The 24,589-nt window shown below is 40.1% G+C and overlaps 1 protein-coding gene across 2 annotated transcripts in view; it reads right to left on the bottom strand.

Annotated features, from left to right (window-relative positions):
• PPP2CB (protein phosphatase 2 catalytic subunit beta) overlaps positions 1–23,886 on the bottom strand; it is a 32,226-nt gene extending 8,340 nt beyond the window's left edge. The window contains exons 1-5 of one of the 2 annotated variants that reach the window (XM_082444681.1): positions 23,395–23,502; positions 4,813–4,859; positions 4,601–4,707; positions 3,467–3,676; positions 1,449–1,622 (exon numbers count right to left, since the gene is read on the bottom strand). In XM_082444681.1, coding sequence (XP_082300807.1) covers positions 1,449–1,622; positions 3,467–3,583 — 291 coding nt within the window. In that variant the 5' untranslated portion in view covers positions 3,584–3,676; positions 4,601–4,707; positions 4,813–4,859; positions 23,395–23,502. Of the gene's footprint in view, positions 1–1,448; positions 1,623–3,466; positions 3,677–4,600; positions 4,708–4,812; positions 4,860–23,394 lie in introns of both variants that reach the window. The other variant, XM_082444680.1, reaches the window with a different exon arrangement.
• Positions 23,887–24,589: the final 703 nt, after the last annotated feature.

The following is a 24,589-nucleotide window of genomic DNA, read 5'->3' as shown; positions in this document are numbered from 1 at the left end:
CTTTTTCTGTTGGTTACTGCTGACAATATAAAAATTTAAAATTTCTCTTACAGCAAAGACCCTACTGATTCCTGTTATTGGTTGTAATAGTTTCTCAGTTTTCTAAGAGTTTTCTGAGTACATAATCATGTTGTTTGCAAAAATATTTTTGTTATTTTGTTCTCAATGTTTATACCTTTTAATTATTTTTATTGCTCAGTGCACTGGCTAGGACTTCCAAAACCAAAATTGAATAATAAGATTTCTTTGGGGAAGGAGGGGAGGGGAGAGATACTACTCCCAGGTCCATTCTCCAGGGATTCTAAGTCAGAGATAATAAAGTCTTAGAGGGCATTTTTCTCCTGATTTTGAGGAGAAGGTTTCCGATGTTTTGCTGATAAGTATAGTCAGTGTAAGTTTCTTCATCCAATTAGTGTTATTTTACTCCTTAATTGAGTTTTAAATAAAGATACAGGACTTTGTTCAAATGGTTTTGGTCTGATTTCATTCTACTGTGCTTGCCATGTCTGGTTTGGCATTGGGGTTACACTAGCCTTACAGAGTGAGTTTTGAAGCTCTCCACCTCTTCCTAAGCTTTGAAACTCAGAAATGTTATGTTCCTTAAAGGTTTGGTAGAATTTGCCTATAAAATACCTAGACCTGATTACTCTCCAATTTCTTCTTAGTCTGATGGTCTATTTACATTGGTCTGATTTCTTCAAAACAATTTAATAATTAATATTCTGCTATAATAAATTTCATCTATGTTTTCAAGTTTATTGGAATAAAGCTGCAACTGTTTTTGTGATTTGTTAAGTACCTCCATACTTAGAGTAATGCCTTATTTCTCATTCCCAGTGTTTTATGTGACCTCCCTCTCTTTTTCTAGATCAGTTTTGACTATTATATTACTTTAATAGACTTCTCAAAAACTGCTTTGGGCCATATTGATCAACTATGTATTTTTGGTATCTATTTCTGGTTTTATTTTTAATTAACCCAAGTTTATTTTACTGTTTCATTCTTTGAATTAAATGTAATTTATAAATAAATGCATTTCCTTGCATTTCATCCCTTACTTACATCTAAAAGTTTTGGTTTACACTATACTTCCACTTGGTCATTTAGAAATGACTTCTATTTTATGAGTGTTAGCAGAAGACTGTGAAAGTTCCCAAGGAGGTAGATTTGTCCTACTACTCAGAATCAGAAACTGTCACTTAACACATGGTGTATAAATAGATGTATCAATAGATGGAAAGGGAAGCAGGAAGATGGAGAGGATGAAAGGAAGAACTTGCCGATCTCAACGTGTATAAAACTTACCCAGTTCCCTGTTCTGAAACTTTAAGTATAAGGGAAAGAGGCAGAAAAGGCCAAGGAGATGCAGAAAGAATGTCATGTCAATCTAGACCCTAAATTACTAATAGAAAATCTTTTCCTACTTTTATCTGTCCCCACATACATACCTGTCCATCTACTAAAGCTGTAAGTGGCAGATAGTCAAACAGATCTGTAAAGTATTTCCAAACATTGGCATTCCCATACTTTCGCAGACATTCATCATAAAAGCCATATACTTGGGTAATTTGTCGGCTTTCGTGGTTTCCTCTCAATATTGTAATACGTTCTGGATAACGCACCTGAAGGAAAAGGAAAAGGAAAAGAAACCCATGGAAGTATTTTTACTAGTGTTATGCTAAGCACATTAACCTCTGACCCATTTCTTTAAATGGTCCTCAGTCTGCTAGTACATTAAATGTAAATTCTTTTTCAGACTAAAAAATTTTCTCATTCATCACCAGGTCCTCTTGATTAACCTTTGAAATATTTTCTTATGGCCATCCTTCTTCATACTATGTATCCATACTCCCCTCACTGGAATCCTTATTAACTGGTAACTATTTTATTATAATAAAATCGTATCTGACTCTTTGTCTCTAATATCTTTTTCATACTCAAATTACCACTAGTCTTCTTAGTCTTTACAGAACACTATGACTTTTTAATGCTCCACGGACACAGAAGAGATCTGGACCCAAGACAAACTCTCTACAGACTAACTTCTCCCTCCCTTTTATTTCCCACAGAAGAATGTATTTGTAAACAGAACACAAAAACAGGCCCTGCCTGGCTAGAGATGAAGATGGTGAGGTGTAGGAAGGGAATGAATAACTTTTTTTTATATATCTTTGTTATGCTTTAGTTCACTTCCTAGAACCTGTATATTTTACAGTATTATGTTGAAAACCAACTTTTTATGATGTACATGTATTGTTAAAAATTCATAAATAATTAAATATTTGACAATTTTGGGGAAAACAAGAAATTTTAGACATGTCAAAAAAAAAAAACCAAAAAACCAGGCCCTGCCAAATGTGGGCAAGATTTCAAATGTATTTATATAGTTTCCTTTCCATAACAGAACATAGAGACATACTTTATGGCATACTTTTTGGTTAGCAATGTGTCTGATAAGTATAAAAAAGCATCAGATTCTGCAAACCAAAAAGCTGCAAATGCATACTTCACACGTATTCACTAAGCATCCATTATGTGTCCAGCACTAAGCACAGCGTTCAAATCTAGTACCAGGTCCACACAAATATAATACATGAATTCTGCTGGTTAGGGACTAACTTCACTTAAGGAAGTATGAGAAACAAGGCAATAAACCACTATGTAACATAAATAAGGGATGGGAGAATACATTTTATGATAATTTAGAAGGAGTAAAGCTAAGGTGATTGAAGGCTTCATGGAAGAAGTAGGACTTGAGCTGAGTCTTGGCAGAAGGGGTAAGAAATCAGAGACAGAGTAATCGTTTGGGGAAATCAGGTAAATATTTGGAGATAGCCAGAGCACTGAAATACTCTGATTTGAGGCAAAGAGTTTATGCTACCAACTACTAGCAGCAGATTCAGGCAGCAGTAGAGGACCAGCCAAGGAGTGTGAGCTCGATTCTGCAGGTAACACAGAATCATTGAAGAGTTGGGAACAGTGAAGTAACAAGATGAATGTTAAAAGAGAGATTTAATCTGGCAGCATATGCCAGGTAGATCTGGAGGGGTCAGATCTTGGAGGCAGAAATATTAGCTACCACACTACTGCACTAATTAAAGTGTGAAGTGATTAAGATATGCATTGTATGATAGTAGAAATAAAAAGACACAGGAATAACAGATTTTGCAAGGCAAGAATTTTTTAAAAACTTACTAGTTGACTATATATGAGGGATAAGTTGACTAAAAATGATTCCAAGACTTCAGCTATGGATTACCTACAACAGTAATGTACCAGAAGTAGGCAGGAGAGGTTTAATGTATCGTTTTCATGTCTCTCTCTCAAAAGATGTAAAATGAACTATTATTTTAAGGGGCTATAAAGTGAATGGATCATAAACTAGAACATCTGATATGCAATGCCGCCACTCTTGCCTTTTGCTGATCAAAGCTTGAAAAAAAAAAAAAAAATTCATTAACCATACCTTTAATGCCACAAGAAGAGTCACAGTCTCCACAGAATAATAACCTCTGTCTACATAGTCACCCATGAATAGATAGTTTGTATCTGGTGATTTCCCACCGATTCTAAAGAGTTCCATAAGATCATGGAATTGACCATGCACATCTCCACAGACGGTAACAGGACAACGGACCTCTTGCACATTTGATTCTTTTGTTAAAATTTCCTTAGCCTGTTAAAAAAAATGAAATCAACAATTAAAAAAAATTCCATCACAAATTTGAAGGCATCATTTCTTGGCCATTAAAACAAAATCTGGAGGAAAAAACCACCTGAAATGTGTATTATAAAATCATAAAACTAAAACCACAACAAGATACCACTTTACACCTACTAGGATGGCTAAATAAAAAAGAATTACAAGTGCTTTTGAGGATGTAGAGAAACTGGAACTTTCACACAGTGTTGGTGAAAATCTAAAATGGTACAACTGCTGTGGAAAACAGTCTGACAGTTCCTCAAGGTGTTAAACATAGAATTACCATGTGATTCAGCAATTCCATCCCTAGATATATACTTAAGAGAAATGAAAACTTAAGTTTACACATGTTCATGGCAGCATTACAATAGCCAAAAAGTGGAAACCACCTAAATGTCCATTAACTAATGAACAGACAAATATGGTATTATTCAATGGACTATTATTTAATAATAAAAAGAAAAAAATGACGTACTGACACATGCTATAACTTTGAAAACATATTAAGTGAAAGAAGACAGTCACAAATGGTCATATATTGTATGACTCCATTTACGTGAACTGTTTAGAACAGACAAATCTACAGAGACAGAAGATTAGAGTTGCCTAGGGCCGAGGGGTAATAACTAAGGGGCATGGGATTTCTATGCCTATTCTCATACCCTATAGGCAGGAATGCACATCTTTGGAAAGCTAACAAAATGTAAACTGATCTGAGGCAAAGACTGCCTAACCTCAATATCCACTATCCCTTTCCTTCTCAATAATTAAACTAATTGTATTCAATCAGATAGCCATGCTCCGAGCTGAAAAACTACATTTCCCAGCTGTCTTAGTTCAGGCTGCCGTAACAAATAACAGACTAGGTGGCTTAAACAACAGAAATTTATTCCTCACAGTTCTGAAGATTGAGAAGCCCAAGATCAAGGTGCCGGTTGATTCGATTCCTGGTGAGGACCCTCACCCTGGTTTGCAGAGGGACACCTTCTTGCTGTGGACGCCTTCTTCACATGGTATTAAGAGAGACAGGTCATCTCTCTAGCGTCTCTTCCGATAAAGGGCACTAATACCATTCATGAGGGCTCTACCCTCATGACCTAATTACCTACCAAAGGCCCCACCTCCAAGTACCATCACACTGGGGATCAGGCATCACCTATGAGTTTTGAGAAGATACAAATATTCAGTCCATAGCACCAGACTCTCATGCAACTACAAATGGCTGTAAGACTAAGTTCCGGTCAGTGTGATGTAAGGAGTGTTATGTGGGAACCAGAAAGTTTCCTTAAAGAGGGGGTGTGCCCTTCATCACTCTCCATCCTGTTTCCTAGAATGTATATGTGATGGCTGGACTCCAGGAGCCACCTCTACCATAAAGAGGGGCTGCTCCCTAGTAAGAGCAAGCAGAGTGTTGGAAGATGTGGCAGGCTGAAAAAACACACTGCAAAGAGATACTCCCTTCCTGATCACCAGAACCTGTGTATATTACCTCGTATGAAAAAGATGTGATTAAGCATCTTGGGGGAGGCACTTATCCTAGATTATCCCAATAGGCCCTAAATGTAATTACATAATACCCTTGTTAGAGAGGGAGAGGGAGTTTTGAGACAGACACACGGACAGAGAAGTCCATGTGAAGAGAGAGGCAGATTGAAGTGATGTGGCCAAGGAATGCCAGCAGTCACCAGACGCTGGAAGAGGCAAGGAACGGATTCTCTCGTAGAGCCTCCAGAGGGTGCGTGGCCCTGCTGACACCTAGGTTTTGGACTTCCAGCCCCCAGAGCTGTGAGGGATAAATGTCCGTTGTTTTAAGCTGCCCAGTTAGTGGTAATTTGTTACGGCAGACCCAGGAAACTAACACAGCAAGATGTCTGGTTTCCTGATACCTCAGTGGACTTATCACCCTGGACTGTTTATCTCCAGATTTTCCTGTACGTGGAGAAATACAAACTGCAACCTTGGTTAAGCCTTTATTATTTTGGATTTTCTGTTACACAAACCAAACCTAACACTAACTGATACATGGTTACACTACTGGACCAAGCAACTCCACTTCTAGGCATCTACACTATGAATAAAATCAGCTAAATATGTACAGATATAAGTAAAGGAATGTTTGCTTTTAAGAAAAAAAACCGAAACTATAAATGTACACTAGATAGTTAAGAAAACAAATATGAAACATCCATAGAATGGAATACTAAGTAGACATTAAGAATGTTATAGAAGTATATTTGATATAATGAGTATTTGGTATATAAATGAAAAAGGCAAGTCACAAAACTACAAGATCACCTGTTTAACAAGAAAAACTGTCTAGGAGTTCCACACCAAGAAAACTGCTCTAACAATTTTTAGGTATGATCATGTTAGGTTCTTCAAATAGCTGGTTCAGATCACAGGACCAAACTTTCACAGCAGAGTCATTCAAGTCAAGCCCAAAGCATTAATGCACTGGGGTTAAAGACAAAAAGTCCTTAATATAAGAACCAATTTATAGGGACTTCCCTGGCGGTCCAGTGGTTAAAGACCTCGCCTTCCAATGCAGGGGGTGCGGGTTCAATCCCTGGTTGGGGAGCTAGGATCCCACGTGCCTTGTGGCCAAAACACCATAAAAAACATAAAACAGAAGCAATACTGTAACAAATTCAATAAAGACTTTAGAAATGGTCCACATTAAAAAAAGAAAAAAAATCTTTAAATAAAAAACAAACCAATTTATAGAAGCCAAATCCCAAAGTTAAAAGGATCCTAGTATAACGGCTGAAGATTGAGAAAACAAGTAGCAGAGGTCTTTCAAGAGCAACAATACCTCCTGCAATAGAACTAACAACTGGAAAAAAGTCATGACAACAAGCTTAAAGTGAGTAAAATCATTTATGTCATCTGCTTAGCAAGCATCAAGTAATTTGTTTTTCAAGTCAAATGGGAGCAAATAACCAACATTTTCCAGAAATATTTAAAACAGAATCCTCTAGTCATGTAACATTAAGAATTTTTAACAAGCTAACCCTACTTAAAGAACCTACTAAAGGAAGTATTACCAAAAACAGAGGAAAGATTACTTAATATATAGTTCCCACACAGGACAAGTTAGGAGGCTGATAAACCATTCACTCTGATGTACACCATCCACCACAATCACGTGACATATCAAAATATTCCTGAAGAGTAAGGTTCATGTATCCATGTCACATCTGTCAAGTGTCTGTTATAGGCCAGGCACCAGAGAGAAAAAGAGGAACAGGTAAACTCTCCACCTCAAACACGCTGGCTTTGATGAGCTCAAACCAAACAAAATAAAAACTTCTGTATACAGAAAGAGATAAAAGAAAAAGCCTGAGGAAATATTTACAGCACACAGGATAAGAGAATAATACTGACATCTGTAGTATAAAGATATTTGTAGAATAAGTTACAATATGCCTCAAAAATAATTGATTCAGTCAATCCTAATTAAGAGGTAACATTTTTGAGAGGCCCAAGAAAACTATTTATATGAAAGCATTTGAGAATATAAAGCTCTGAATTAGCCTTCACTGTTTAAACTGTTAAACAGAAGGTTTTAAACTATTTTTATAACAGTTGACTTAAAATTTAAAGTTATATTTTCTGTATTTTAAATCAAAAAGTTAATTTTTAAGTCTAGGTAGGGAGATTTTCTACATTGATGGCTTTGTTAGTTTCCAAACTTGTAATAGTGACACTATGAAGTTTTGTTGAAAAACTTTTATTCACTTACTATACTGATCTCAAGTTTTAAGAGTAAAAAGGGGTCATGAGACTAAAAAGCTTGGAAATCATTATATTAATGCATCTGTTCTGTGGACTTACATGTAAGATGAAAGATAAGGGTAAGTCGGCTCACATTACTACAAAGACAAGTATCATTCACCTCAACTTGCTTTCTGTGACTATTTCGTCCTATTACACCAATCCAAAACACTGATGTTAGAATACATAAAACAAAATCCCAACGAAAGTCTGTATACACACTGTTAGAAGCACAAAGAAAGTCAGTCTACCTCCAGGTTCATCTATGCCAACTGGATGCACCTAGCCCAGACTTCTAATCTGAAGTGACTCTAAGCAGTGGGGACAATGGCAAGTTCTACTCCCACACAGGTGTTCTCTCCAGCGTTCTAAATCGTTGCTATGGTATGATTTTGACTGTGGCTCCAATCTCTCTTTAATTTCTGCAAAACTTCCAAGCTTGGTTCTCCAGCTTGCCTTCTGATTCTAGGCTATTAAACATTCTTCTGGCAAATGACATTTCTGCTTAAGTTAGCCTGGTAAACTTCCCAAGAGTTATGAACAGTGCAGTCCATATTTTTCTTCTCTTTGCCTATAGTTAGTTAGAATGAGATTATACATGCAAAAATCTTCCAGAAAAATGAGTTCTCCACCCATCTGAAATCTAATTGTGTAACCCTAAGACCTATATACCCTTCAGTTTCTTCACTGAGACTAGTCTGTATCTCTCTAAAATGTGAAGTCTTACCTTCCACATGTGTAATGTGGAAATAGCTATGCTTTTCCAAATTCAAATTCTCTAAGGGTTGATTCTTAGCTGTGTGGCAAAATACAATATTTTATTATCATCATGTTACTGAAGTATCTTTTTTTCAGGGGGGAAGAGAAGACCTAAACTGTGGGTTTATTTTTCTCATGTAACAAGAAGCCTGGACGTAGGCAGCGCTGGGTTGGTGCAGCTTCTCAAGGGCCATTGGGGCAGCAGACTCTTTCCCTTCACCTTCTCTGCCATCCTTAGTAAACGGAATCACCATCTCATGGTCATAAAATGATGATGCATCTGTAGGCACTGCATCTGGTATCTTACTCAGCAAGAAGGGGCAAAAGGCCAAAGGGCACATGCCAATCTAGTCTATCCATCTCACAAAGCTTTCCCAGAATTCTCACTGGCCAGCTGAGACACATGCTCCCTGCTGCCCAATCAGTCACTGGGATGGGGCGAGAATGAGGGCAGAGCTACTACAAGGTGTAATTCCAATTAGAACTGAAGGAAATTTTAGAGATTATCAAGCATCTCCTTAAAGGTCTGGCAAACGGCCAGAAATGTCCGAGATCACAAATGAAACAGCATTTTTACCAAGTTTATTCATAAAACAGCTTCCCAATTTTGTTCAGAAAAAAAATCAAACTGAAGAGCATAAGTCATTAGAGAGTTCAACTGGACCCGATGTCTATTTTTGTGATTATTAATTAAAAAAAAAATACTCAGCCAATGGTTCCAACTCTAAAAAGGAAACCTGCTTCATATATGAACATTATCATTACTGTCTCACTTTAAATATAGAAATAAAAAGCCCCAAAATGTAAATATTATCCAATTCAATTTTAAAAAATGATTTTATTTATTTAATTTTGGCTGTGTTGGGTCTTCGTTGCTGCAGGCGGGCTCTCTCTAGTTGTGGCGATGGGGGGCTACTCTTCGTTGCTGTGCGCGGGCTTCAGTAGTTGTGGCACGTGGACTCAGCAGTTGTGGCTCACGGGCTCTAGAGCACAAGCTCAGTAGTTGTGGCGCACGGGCTTAGCTGCTCCGCGGCATGTGGGATCTTCCCGGACCAGGGCTCGAACCCGTGTCCCCTGCATTGGCAGGTGGATTCTTAACCACTGTGCCATGAGGGAAGTCCCTCAATTGTTCTTTTAAGGACATACGGTTATCTTAACCCAGCACAGGTTTTATAAAACTATGCGGATGGGTTAAGATACGTGATTTACAGTGTGTGTGTGTGTGTGTGTGTGTGTGTGTGTGTGTGTGTGTGTGTGTGTGTGTGTGTGTGTGTGTGTGTGTGTGTATTTGCTTTACCATAAGACTTCCTGACCTTTTATCTACATAACAGTGAAGTACTTTGTCAGGCCAGAGCCAGCCCCCCTCCAATATATTTTTATCTTTACTGTACAGATTCCTGATGTTTCTAAACACTTGATTTATAGCTCACACCCTTTATTGTAAAGTGGTCTTACTGTGAGATCACTCTGGCTTGCCTTCAAGGAAAGAATGTGCTGGACTGGCAGAAGTAAGTATACAGTTCACCTGATACTTGGAATTCTCAGTGTAAAAACCCTTGTGTGTCAGGGGTCCCCAAGACCAGCCCCAGGTTTGGTGGTGATTCACAAAAGAAGGTCCACACAACTCAGCACGTAGTTGTACTCATGTCTATGATTTATTACAGCAAAAGGATAGAAAGCAAAATCAGCACAAAAAGGTGCATGGGGCACAGCCCTGAGTAAATCAAGCGCAAGCTTCAAGAGTCCTCTCCCAGTGGAGCCGCAGAGAGTGCGCCTAACACCTGCAGCAACAAGCTGAAACGACACGTGTGAAATCTGTCAGTCACGGGGAAGCTCATTAGAGGCTCTGGGCCCAGGATTTGTAACGGGGAGCTGGTCACATGGATACCCACTGCCTAGCATGTACCAAAATTCCAGACTTCAAAAGAAAAGCACGTGTTCCACATAAATCACATTGTTTGCATAAACAGTTTAGGCACAGTGAGCCACGCTTAACAGGGAATGGTGGGAAGCCTCCCCAAATCCAAGTTTCCAGACACCAAAGACAACCTTGAAATGAGGCCTTTCTACATACAGTGGTCTTAGGACTGCTACACTAACTCTTTTCTGTACACCGCGTAATTCTATATATAAGTCTCACGAGTGCTTTTTAATGTGACTTAGCACCCAAAGTTTAATTATCTCTAAGACTCTGACAAGACCAAGTTTAAACTGTGAAGTGAAGGTCTGTGGTGATGGTAAATGCCACCCGGCACAGACACATCCAGGCATAAAGCTTAACAGTTATACCAGCAAGTTTAACGCATCGCTGTATACCTATCTATTCAAACTTGCTTCCTTTCTCACCCATTTAAAACATATTCTTTCTTGCTGCTATAAAGTCAAATCTATCTTAGGAAGAGAACTGTGAAAAATAAAACTTTGGGAATGACATCCACATATAATACTTTATTTTTCCTCTACCCACATTTTAAGAATGCAGAATATGAAAATGTCAAGTCTCCCCAGCTTCTCAACAGGTGACATTCTATTTTTATTTTTGTGTTGGTGCCCACTGCCAGAGCCATAATCCCAAAAGGTACCGTATTTGGTTCTGGCAGAGCCAGTACACAAATTCTTTTCTTTCCCCTCTATTTACACATAAATAATCTGCTATAAACCGTCAGAGGCTACCTCTTACTCCTATAGGCAAATTCATCTGAAGAAAGCCACAGAACAGAGTGATCTCCAAAACAGATGAGATTAAATGAAGCTCCAAATCCCACAGGGCTAGATTAATATAAGTAGGGTGGCCTGTCCTCCTACCGTTACAAGGTTCTTCCATAAATGAGAATTGACCTCTTTTTTTTTTTTTTTCAATACAAAGAAACAAGCCTTTTCTTTCAGTTCAACCACAGTCAAGAGTCTGTATGCCAAGCAATGTCAAGCTTGGAAACACAAGAATAAATCATACAGTCTGTCGACATTCAGAAAGAATGAACTGTATGTATGTACACAGGCCAAGACAGATTGTTTGGTTAAAAAAAAAGATTTTAGTATAACTGTGATCCCATTTTAATGAAAACAATACACCACAAACATCCTCCCTAGCCCCCAAAACCCATGTTTTTTGCACACAGAGAACAAGGCCTGGAAAGCTACCTAATGTTTGCCTCTGAGGCAGGATGGTAATGGACAGGGAAGGTGGGTGCAACAGTGGAGAGCGTTTGCTTTTCCCCTACATTTCTGAGATGTTCAAATTTTTAAAAAACAAATATGTATTACTTTTTCAATCTGAAAAAAATAACTTTTTAAACTTCACAACAAATTCCAGATGGCAATAACTTAATTATAAAAACAACCACAGTGCTATATTCATATAAGGGAATTTTATTCAGCCACAAAAAGGAATGAAGTACTGACACATGCTCAGCATGGAAGAATTGCCAGCCAGACACAAAACATTACATATTACATGATTCCATTCATATACAATGTCTAGAACAGGCAAATCCATAGAGACAGAAAGTAAATCAGTGGCTGCCAGTGGATGGGGGGAAGGGAGAATGAGGAGTGACTGCTAGTGGGCAGAGGGTTTCTTTTCTGGGGTGATGAAAATGTTCTGGAATTATATGGTGGAGATGGTGGCAAAACTTTATGAATATACTAAAACCACTCAATTGTACACTTTATAGGGCGACTTTTATAGTATGTGAATTACATCTCAATTTAAGAATATGAGGAGGGACTTCCCTGGTGGTCCAGTGGTTAAGAATCCGGGCTCCCAACGCAGGGGGCCCGAGTTCGAGCCCTGGTCAGGGAACCAGATCCCGCATGCCGCAACTAAAGATCCTGTGTGCTGCAACTAAGACCCAGCGCAGCCAAATAAATAAATAAATATTAAAAAAATATATATATGCGGAAAACCCCCAAAACTAAATGTGAAATGTTGTTGCAGCTCTCACTTAGCCTTCTTTGAAGATGACAGTGATTTTAATGCCATTTTTCTTAGAAAATCTAAGTTCAGAAATATAGTTTACATAGTCTAAAGTGCAGTGATTGTTTTGGCATTAATTTTATCTTCAATTTCTGGTATTTTGGTTTCCTTTCATCAAAGAGGACTTCATTCACCAAGTCCTTCAGAGCATTTGTCCTGAAAAAAACACTGAAGGAAAAATTTCTGCACGATCTTCAAAGTAGAATAAAAGGCATATGTTGCAAATAAAACTACTCCATGTGAAACGTTTATAATGTATCTTCATTTTTTCTATCTACGAACATGATTTTACACATCATATGTAAAGTCGAGAAATGATGAATTGATTTTAAAAGGTCTGTTTTCTAGTCATTAGCAGTAGTTCATGTTAGTCTAGTTTGGTTTAGTTTCTTTACCTGTCTGCTATGAAAGGTTGGCTTAGATAAGCATGGAAAATGATGATTTGTTCAGTCAGTAAAATTGGGTTTTAACCTCATATTCCACTGTAATCATGTCATTCTTTGTTATAGTAGAAATGAGCTACTTTCTATCTATGTCACTGCATTTTGAACTATATCAATGGCCACTAGAGCTGGCACTAATCCTTGCTCAAGAGAAGTTAAAATGAAAGTAATAGTTAAGCTTTTTGGCTGTTAAGACCACCACTTTTAGCTACAAACTATTAAAGAAAAGTAATCGAGAGGTTTTTCTCGACTCAGAAAAATCATTGATTTTTACTAGGATCTTTTTTCTTTTTTTCTTTTTTCAGTATTTATTTATTTGACTGTGCCTGGTCTTAGTTACAGCATGTGGGATCTTTGTTGCGGCATGCGGGATGTTTTAGTTGCGGCATTTGAACTCTTAGTTGCAGCATGTGGCATCTAGTTCCCTGACCAGGGATCAAACCCAGGCCCCCTGCATTGGGAGCGCAGAGTCTCACCCACTGGACCACCAGGGAAGTCCCCATTTTTACCAGGATCTATCAATAATTTTCATTAAGATAGTTTTAGGCATTCAAGAATTTAAGCATGCTATTTCACATTAATGAAGTAAAGTAATATCCTAAAGATACTTGCTTATTTCAACGTTGAGGCCAGGACCCAGGAACATATCCATTAGTCCAATGTAAAATTTACATATATATCTACACAAACCTCAAAATTTTTCTAAGTAGGCACTGTATAATCATCAGCATAAAGATCTGCTAGCACACAATTAGGCTAAATTTCCCTCCCTACTTAGAATATCATCACCAAGGTTCTTCAGTATAAAATAAAGTTTATCAGGTCGAAGAGCCTAAAAAATTTATCTTCCTGAGACTACCAAACAAATGTTAAAAATAGTTCTTGTCACAGAATGTCCTCGACAGTGCCAGACTGGCTCTCCAGGCACACCATCTTTCTAAATCACTGTGCATACTGCTATTGCAGAAACAAATGGCAGAAGCAATCTCTCTACGCACGTAAGACGGGTCAAATGTACAAGCAGCTCCAAAGCTGGACTGCTAATTTAAGTTCATGTTAAGAGCTAGTCATCTTCTTGGAAGACATGCCTTAACTATTTTATGCAAACAGTTTTTCTCTAAACAGAAATTAACCTTGAAGGCCAGACATACCATATCATTCATACCCATATTTTTTGTAGCTGTTCTCCAACTGGCATTAGGATGGGTTTTATTTTTGCCACTACCTCAAAACAGGGCTTTTTCCAGTACCACTTTGGTCTTAATTTCAGCTGACTCCTTCATGTTTTAGGCAATCTGAGTTAGAATAGGAATTTAATTTTGAGGGAGAAATCACCCTCACAATGATGTAACTTTCTATAGAAAAATATTTCTAACAGACTCCAAAAAAATCATGTTACTTAAAAAAAAAACCCTAAAATCTAGCCACAAAGAATTAAACAAAAAGATGATATTTACAATTAGGTTTGACTTTTTATTGTCTCTTATATTCTTTCTATATGCCTGCCCCCAATGCAGGGGACACGGGTTCGAGCCCTGGTCCGGGAAGATCTCACATGTCGCATAGCAACTAAGCCCGTGCGCCACAACTACTGAGCCTGCGCTCTAGAGCCCTCGAGCCACAACTACTGAGGCCACACGCCACAACTACTGAAGCCCGCGTGCTCTAGGGCCCGTGCTCCGCAACAAGAGAAGCCACCGTAATGAGAAGCCCGTGCACCGCGACAAAGAGTAGCCCCCGCTCACCGCAACTAGAGAAAGCCCGCGCGCAGCAACGAGGACCCAACGCAGCCAAAAAAATAAAAAAATAAAAATAAAATTTAAAAAAGATATAATGAAACTGCATTTTTCAGAGTTCTAGAACCACTATATAGGAAACCTCTTTTGAAGTACATTCTCCACAGAGAAGTCATATCAACACATCTACTTATTTTGCATCTTTTTCCAAAAGAAAATAGGATGACATTTAAAACAAGATAAAATAGCTACTTTTATTTTTAGCTTTTCTTCATTTAATACTCATTGCTAATTTCTGGTCAGGACTTTACACCAGTAGTATCTTAATACAACCGCCCCAGGAGATCAGCAAGTACTATCATCCCTGTCTTAGATAAGGAGGTGCAGAGACTGGCAGCCATCAAGCTGTGGAGCCAGGGTTTGGACTCAGGCTGCCTACTAGAGTTTGTTATACACAAACACTGCACTTGGCAGGAAAAAGGCGGGCAGAGGTAGGGAAATAAAATGGAACTTTAGACTAAGGTTAAAAGACAGAAAATACACACCACAAAGGTTCACCACAGCTGCTAGAAGGGGGCTGCCGCACTAAGCACTGCTCAGGGGGTAGCGAGGAAGGACTATCGTCACTCTCCTCCAGCCCATCAGCAACCCCATCAAAGGGGTGGAGGACAAAGATGAATGACAGGGGATTTTCACTTAAAAAAATCATGCTTAATGGAAAAGTACAAGTATACAAAGAAAGAAGTGGGTAAGATACCAGCTTAAATATACCTCAGAGGTCCTGGAGATGGGTAGTCCAATTTATTTAGGAGCTGAAGTTAAAATAATCTCTCTGGGCAAATTCAGAAAGCTTGCTCAAGTGATTAAGGCTCAAGTGTGACTGAGTAGGGGTACAACATTCTTCTCCAGGAAGACATCTCAAAATTATTAGAGAGTCAAAGGTAAAACCAATTGAACTACCAACTTTGCCCATAACTTCAAGTCTACATCTACTGTTCATAGTGAGGTCAACTGACTCAGCTAATTTCAGAACTGGATATTTCACCTGACACTACAGCCTGAGAGATCAATTTAAAACATATATTCTAAGACATGAAATTATAGTTTATCACACAAGAAAACTGAATGTCGAACTTGAAGCGGTAAGTAAACAATTTGTTTCAGAAACACAAAAATACCCTTTGCTTGGCAGTTCTATTTACAGAACTAAATCCTCTTGAGTCAACATATAGTTATTTACCAGACTCACAGACACAGAAAACAAACTTATGGTTACCAAAGTGGAAGGGGGGGGGATAAATTAGGAGTTTGGGATTAACATATACACACTACTATATATAAAATAGATGAACAACAAGGACCTACTGTACAGCACAGGGAACTATACTCAATATCTTGTAATAACCTTTAATACAAGAGAGAATCTGAAGAAGAATATATATATATGTAAAACTGAATCACCTGACCCTGAAACAAGATGGAGGAGTAGAAAGACAGCTCTCACTCCCTCTTGCGAGAACACCAGAATCACAACTAGCTGCTGGACAATCATCAACAGGAAGACACTGGAACTCACCAAAGAAGATACCCCACATCCAAAGACAAAGGAGAAGCCACAATGAGACGGTAGGAGGGGAGTAATCACAGTAGAATCAAATCCCGTAACTGCTGGGTGGGTGACTCACAGACTGGAGAGCACTTATACCACAGAAGTCCACCCACTGGAGTGAAGGTTCTGAGTCCCACGTCAGGCTTCCGAAGCTGGGGGTCCAGCAACGGGAGGAGGAATTCCTAGAAAATCAGACTTTGAAGGCTAGCGGGATTTGATTGCAGGACTTTCACGGGACTGGGGGAAACAGAGACTCCACTCTTAGCGGGCACACACAAAGTGGTGTGTGCATCGGGACCCGGGGGAAGGAGCAGTGACCCCAGGGTAGACTGAACCAGACCCACCTGCTAGTGTTGGAGGGTCTCCTGCAGACACAGGGGGTTGCTGTGGCTGTGAGGACAAGGACACTGGCAGCAGAGATTCTGGGAAGTGCTCCTTGGCGGGAGTCCTCCCTGAGTCCGCCATTAGCCCGACCAAAGAGCCAGGGAGGCTCCAGTGTTGGGTCGCCTCAGGCCAAACAACCAACAGGGAGGGAACCCAGCCCCACCCATCAGCAGTCAAGCAGATTAAAGTTTTACTGAGCTCTGCCCACCAGAGCAACACCCAGCTCTACCCACCACCAGTCCCTCCCATCAAGAAACTTGCACAAGCCTCTTAGATAGCCTCATCCACCAGAGGGCAGACAGCAGAAGCAAGAAAAACTACAATCCTGCAGCCTCTGGAACAAAAACCACATTCACAGAAAGACAGACAAGATGAAAAGGCAGAGGACTATGTACCAGATGAAAGAACAAGATAAAACCCCAGAAAAACAGCTAAATGAAGGGAGATAAGCAACCTTCCAGAAAAAGAATTCAGAATAATGATAGTGAAGATGGTCCAGGACATCGGAAAAAGAATGGAGGCAAAGATCGAGAAGATGCAAGAAATGTTTAACAAAGACCTACAAGAATTAAAGAACAAACAAACAGAGATGAACAATACAATAACTGAAATGAAAAATACACTAGAAGGAATCAACAGCAGAATAACTGAGAAGAACGGATAAGTGACCTGGAAGACAGAATGGTAGAATTCACTGTTGAGGAACAGAATAAAGAAAAAAGAATGAAAAGAAATGAAGACAGCCTAAGAGACCACTGGGACAACATTAAACGCAACAACATTCGCATTATAGTGGTTCCAAAAGGAGAAGAGAGAGAGAAAGGACCTGAGAAAATATTTGAAGAGATTATAGTCGAAAACTTCCCTATCATGGGAAAGGAAATAGCCACCCAAGTCCAGGAAGCACAGCGAATCCCATACAGGATAAACCCAAGGAGAAACACGCCAAGACACATAGTAATCAAACTGGCAAAAATTAAAGACAAAGAAAAATTATTGAAAGCAGCAAGGGAAAAACACGACAAGTAACATACAAGGGAACTCCCATAAGGTTAACAGCTATTTTCTCAGCAGAAACTCTACAAGCCAGAAGGGAGTGGCATGACATAGAGTGATGAAAGGGAAGAAACTACAACCAAGATTACTCTACCTGGCAAGGATCTCATTCAGGTTTGATGGAAAAATCAAAAGCTTTACAGACAGGCAAAAGCTAAGAGAATTCAGCACCACCAAACCAGCTCTACAACAAAGGCTAAAGGAACTTCTCTAAGTGGGAAACACAAGAGAAGAAAAGGACCTACAGAAACAAACCCAAAACAATTAAGAAAATGGTCATAGGAACATGCATATCAATAATTACCTTAAACGTGAATGGATTAAATGCTCCAAAACACACAGGCTTGCTGAATGGATACAAAAACAAGACCCATCTATATGCTGTCTACAAGAGACCCACTTCAGACCTAGGGACACATACAAACTGAAAGTGAGGGGATGGAAAAAGATATTCCATGCAAATGGAAATCAATGGAAAGCTGGAGTAGCAATCCTCATATCAGATAAAACAGACTTTAAAATAAAGAATGTTACAGGAGACAAGGAAGTACACCACATAAAGATCAAAGGATCAATCCAAGAAGAAGATATAACAATTATAAATATATATACATCCAACATAGAAAGCACCTCAATACAGAAGGCAAATGCTAACAGCCATAAAAGAGGAAATCGACAGTAACACAATAATAGTGGGGGACTTTAACACCTCACTTACACCAATGGACAGATCATCCAAAATGAAAATAAATAAGGAAACAGAAGCTTTAAATGACACAATAGACCAGATAGATTTAATTGATATTTATAGGACATTCCTTCCAAAAACAGCAGATTACACTTTCTTCTCAAGTGCGCATGGAACATTCTCCAGGATAGATCACATCTTGGGTCACAAATCAAGCCTCAGTAAATTTAAGAAAATTGAAATCATATCAAGCATCTTTTCTGACCACAACGCTATGAGATTAGAAATGAATTACAGGGAAAAAAACGTAAAAAACACAAACACATGGAGGCTAAACAATACGTTACTAAATAACCAAGAGATCACTGAAGAAATCAAAGAGGAAATCAAAAAATACCTAGAGACAAATGACAATGAAAACACAATGATCCAAAACTTATGGGATGCAGCAAAAGCAGTTCTAAGAGGGAAGTTTATAGCTATACAAGCCTACCTCAAGAAACAAGAAAAATCTCAAGTAAGCAATCTAACCTTACACCTAAAGGAACTAGAGAAAAAAGAACAAACAAAACCCAAAGTTAGGGCTTCCCTGGTGGCACAGTGGTTGAGAATCTGCCTGCCAATGCAGGGGACACGGGTTCGAGCCCTGGTCCGGGAAGATCCCACATGCCGTGGAGCAACTGGGCCCGTGAGCCACAACTACTGAGCCTGCATGTCTGGAGCCTGTGCTCCGCAACAAGAGAGGCCGCGATAGTGAGAGGCCCGCGCACCGCGATGAAGAGTGGCCCCCGCTCGCCGCAACTAGAGAAAGCCCTTGCACAGAAACGAAGACCCAACACAGCCAAAAATAAATAAATAAATAAATAAACAAAAAAACAAAAAACCCCAAAGTTAGCAGAAGGAAAGAAATCATAAAGATCAGAGTAGAAATAAATGAAATAGAAACAAAGGAAACAATAGCAAAGATCAATAAAACTAAAAGCTGTTTCTTTGAGAAGATAAAATTGATAAACCATTAGCCAGACTCATCAAGAAAAAGAGGGAGAGTACTCAAATCAATAAAATTAGAAATGAAAAAGGAGAAGTTACAACAGACACCGCAGAAATACAAAGCATCCTAAGAGACTACTACAAGCAACTGTATGCCAATAAAATGGACAACCTGGAAGAAATGGACAAATTCTTAGAAAGGTATAACCTTCCAAGACTGAACCAGGAAGAAACAGAAAATATGAACAAACCAATCACAAGTAATGAAATTGACACTGTGATTAAAAATCTTCCAACAAATAAAAGTCCAGGACTAGATGGCTTCACAGGTGAATTCTATCAAACATTTAGAGAAGAGCTAACACCCATCCTTCTCAAACTCTTCCAAAAAATTGCAGAGGAAGGAACACTCCCAAACTCATTCTATGAGGCCACCTTCACCCTGATACCAAAACCAGACAAAGATACTACAAAAAAAGAAAATTACAGACCAATATCACTGATGAATATAGATGCAAAAATCCTCAACAAAATACCAGCAAACAGAATCCAACAACAGATTAAAAGGATCATACACCATGATCAAGTGGGATTTATTGCAGGGATGCAAGAGTTCTTCAATATACACAAATCAATCAATGTGATACACCATATTAACAAATTAAAGAATAAAAACCATGTGATCATCTCAATAGATGCAGAAAAAGCTTTTGACAAAATTCAACACCCGTTTATGATAAAAACTCTCCAGAAAGTGGGCATAGGGGGAACCTACCTCAACATAATAAAAGCCAGATACGACAAACCCACAGCAAACATCATTCTCAATTGTGAAAAACTGAAAGCACTTCCTCTAAGATCAGGAAAAAGCAAGGATGTCCACTCTCATCACTATTATTCAACATAGTCTTGGAAGTCCTAGCCACGGCAATCAGAGAAGATAAAGAAATAAAAGGAATCCAAATTGGAAAAGAAGAAGTAAAACTGTCACTGTTTGCAGATGACATGATACTAGAGAATACACAGAGAATCCTAAAGATGCCACCAGAAAACTACTAGAGCTAATCAATGAATTTGGTAAAGTTGCAGGATACAAAATTAATACACAGAAATCTCTTGCATTCCTATACACTAATGATGAAAAATCTGAAAGAGAAATTAAGGAAACACTCCGATTTACCATTGCAACAAAAAGAATAAAATACCTAGGAATAAACCTACCTAGGGAGACAAAAGACCTGTATGCAGAAAACTATAAGACACTGATGAAAGAAATTAAAGATGATACCAACAGATGGAGAGATAGACCATGTTCTTGGATTGGAAGAATCAACATTGTGAAAATGACTATACTACCCAAAGCAATCTACAGATTCAATGCAATCCCTATCAAATTACCAATGGCATTTTTTACAGAACTAGAACAAAAAAATCTTAAAGTTTGTATGGAGACACAAAAGACCCTGAATAGCCAAAGCAGTCGTGAGGGAAAAAAATGGAGCTGGAGGATTCAGACTCCCTGACTTCAGACTATATATACTACAAAGGTACAGTAATCAAGACAATACGGTACTGGCACAAAAACAGAAACATAGATCAATGGAACAAGATAGAAAGACCAGGGATAAACCCACACACCTATGGTCAACTAATCTATGACAAAGGAGGCAAGAATATACAGTGGAGAAAAGACAGTCTCTTCAATAAGTGGTGCTGGGAAAACTGGACAGCTACATGTAAAAGAATGAAGTTAGAACATTCCCTAACACCATACACAAAAATAAACTCAAAATGGATTAGAGACCTAAATGTAAGACCGGACACTATAAAACTCTTAGAGGAAAACATAGGAAGAACACTCTTTGACATAAATCACAGCAAGATCTTTTTTGATCCACCTCCTAGAGTAATGGAAATAAAAACAAAAATAAACAAGTGGGACCTAATGAAACTTAAAAGCTTTTGCACAGCAAAGGAAACCATAAACAAGACGAAAAGACAACCCTCAGAATCGGAGAAAATATTTGGAAACGAATCAACAGACAAAGGATTAATCTCCAAAATATATAAACAGCTCATACAGCTCAATATTAAAAAAATAAACAACCCAATCCAAAAATGGGCAGAAGACCTGAATAGACATTTCTCCAAAGAAGACATACAGATGGCCAAGAAGCACATGAAAAGCTGCTCAACATCACTAATTAGTAGAGAAATGCAAATCAAACTACAGTGAGGTATCACCTCACACCAGTTAGAATGGGCATCATCAGAAAATCTACAAACAGCAAATGCTGGAGAGGGTGTGGAGAAAAGGGAACCCTCTTGCACTGTTGCTGGCAATGTAAATTGATACAGCCACTATGGAGAACAGTATGGAGGGTTCCTTAAAAAACTACAAATAGAACTACCATATGACCCAGCAATCCCACTACTGGGCATATACCCAGAGAAAACCATAATTCAAAAAGACACATGCACCCCAATGTTCACTGCAGCACTATTTACAATAGCCAGGACACACAAGCAACCTAAATGCCCATCAACAGACGAATGGATAAAGAAGATGTGGTATATATATACAATGGAATATTACTCAGCCATAAAAAGGAACGAAATTGGGTCATTTGTAGAGACGTGGATGCATCCAGAGACTGTCATACAGAGTGAAGTTAAGTCAGAAAAACAAATATCGTATATTAACGCATATATGTGGAATCTAGAAAAATGGTACAGATGAACCGGTTTGCAGGGCAGAAATTGAGACACAGATGTAGAGAACAAATGTATGGACACCACGGGCGGAAAGCGGTGGGGGAGGGGGCGGGGGATGGGGGTGGTGGTGTGATGAATTGGGCGATTGGGATTAATATGTATACAGTGATATGTATAAAATGGATGACTAATAAGAACCTGCTGTATAAAAAAATAAAATAAAATTCAAAAATTCAAAAATAAACTGAATCACTTTGCTGTACACTTGAAACTAACACATTGTAAATTAACTATACTTCAAAAAAAGTTATTTAATACATAAAGACCCTAAGCAACATTACACTTAGTTAAAAAACACTATTCTAACTACTTAACATTAGCTATTACTCCTCCATTCCTAAGATGCTTAATTTTAATGGTACCCTATAAATAATAATGACAAAATCTTTCTTTCTTTAGTGCTTTTCTGAGGCATCCTGACTTCCAAACACAATCATGAAGAAAGTCTTACGGATTCTGGCTTAAAAAAAACCCCAAAAAACCCCAAAACATTAAAGAATAAATAACTTCGTTACTCCTTCACATGGGACCTTTTTACATAAAAATTTAGTCCAAACTACATAAAAGATGAATGAGAAAAGTAAGATGTAAAGTCCGAAATAATTACAGTGGTTAAAAAAACAATGCACACAGAATTCAGAAAGTTGTCTCAGATCACACAATCAAGAGCAACTGTAAACAGTAAACCACCTGCATATTTTATTACTTTCTGGAAATGAAAAAAACCTTACATATAATAGAAATAACTTTCTGAAAAGTGCTAGCCTGCACGAAAAACACATACACCATTAATCATTTCAGGCAAGCACTGTTACCAAACTTAAGACTTGCCATCTTGTTTCTGAAAATCAACAATTTTTTGCTTCCAAAGAGCCTCTCAACGTGAAGACCAGTCACCATCTGTCTCAACTAAAGTCAACTTCTATTTTAAAAATCACAGTCTGTCATCACACCCACCTCTCTACAAACAAATGCTTGACGCATACCAATTTACTGATTCTTGATGGGCCCGAGTCACCTGAGAAAAAGCCTGGGTATATTACCGAGCGCGTTGATAGTCACAACACCCAGGTTCGTTTTCGGTGCATTTTCGATTTCGAGACCGCACGAGATTCATCTGCCGGCCAGCTAAAGCGCCGGGATTGCTAGTCCGCACGGGAAATGCTGAAGTGTCAGCAATCTCCCCAGAAGAGCGTCGGCGACCCCAGTCACACTCAGGGCGTGGATTCCGGGTGCCACAATGCCCCCGCCCACCTATCCGGGACCCCCCAGGCCAGGACCGGGAGAGTCCGGTCCGGACCGTGGGCTAGGTCCCCGGGGGTCCTGGAAGGGCCCGACCCGAATCGGGGGAGAATGCCCAAGCCGGAGACGCAGCCCTGCGGGTCCCCGGACCGGCGCGCCGGGCACAGGGCTGGCATCCCGGGAGGGAAGGGGAGGGGGGAGGGGGAGGAGGAGGAGGAACGGGGTCCCCCGCCCGCATCTCGCCCCTTTTCTCTCTTACCTTTTCGCACAGCGTCCGCACCTGGTTCTCGTTCAGTTGTTTACACTCGTTCAGCTGCTCGACCCACTGGTCCAGCTCCTTGGTGAACGCCTTGTCGTCCATAGTGGCCCGAGCCCCTCCCCCGCTGCCTCCCGCCCCCCTCCCCGCCCCCGCGCGCCCCAGCCCCGGGCGCCGCTCCCCTCGCCCGGCGCCGCCGCCGCCGCCAGCTCCCAGCGGGAGGGGAAGGAGCCGGGGAGCGCGACCCCGCGCCCCGCCCAAGCCCCGCGGGCGGCTCCGGGCACACGGTCTCCGGGAGACCCCTGCCCGCCCTGGCCCGTCAGGCCGCGCGCCCCAGGAGTCGGTGAAGGGCGCGGGGAGGTGCGGGGCTTCCGCGGAGCTCCCGCCGGACGATGGGCACCTGCCGCCGCCGCCTCCCGCCCGCCGGCCGCTCCCGGTTCCCTTGCCCCTTCTCTCTAGCTCTTTCTCTCCCCTCCCTCCGGGTGTCCGTCATCGCCCGGGCATTTCCGCCGGGAAAAGGCGAGCAGGCGGCGCCGCCGGGGCCCGGGACGCGGGGAGGGGTGCAGCGCCCCCGTGTGGCTCGGCGGAGAAACGGGCCGAGGGGCCGAGGGTCGCGCCGCTTTCTCGCTCTTCCTTTTGTATCATCCTTTTCCACTTCGGGTCCGGACCAAGCGCTCCAGGTTCTTCCTTCACATCCTTTTCTCTGGGAATTCTGTCCCCACCTTACTCTCCTGCAGTGCTTTCTCTTTTTTCTCTCTCTTTTTTTTTTTTTTTTTAGCGCTCTGAGGAGGGAATTGGTAAGCTTGTGTCTCTCCTCGACCACATAGACCCCAGAGGCTAGCACTCTCCTATAGCAGGCATTCCGTATCTATTAAATAAATAAATAAATAAATAATTTCCGGTCTTAGCTCTGTCATTAGTTACCTGTGGGGCACTGACATCTCGAATCCTCCCTTTCAGCATCAGAAAGACGAGCCGATTGCTCTGTGGTATCAATGTGTCCCTTCCAACTCCAGCATTCTTCACCGCGTTTATGCAGTGTTTACTGAATTCTGATGATTTGTTCATTCAGCGAACATTTATCGAGCAACTGCTAACTGCCAGATCCCCTGGAGCGCAGGTGCTAACCAAGCATACTTCCTCTATCAGGATGTTGCCTGAACCCAAGTGGCAAGCAACATCCTGTATCAGAAGGCAA

Source organism: Balaenoptera physalus (genome assembly GCF_965194825.1).
Source record: "Balaenoptera physalus genome assembly, chromosome: 21".
NCBI lineage: Eukaryota > Metazoa > Chordata > Mammalia > Artiodactyla > Balaenopteridae > Balaenoptera > Balaenoptera physalus.
Note: the sequence above shows the minus strand (reverse complement) of the source record. Positions and strands in the feature narration are given on the sequence as shown.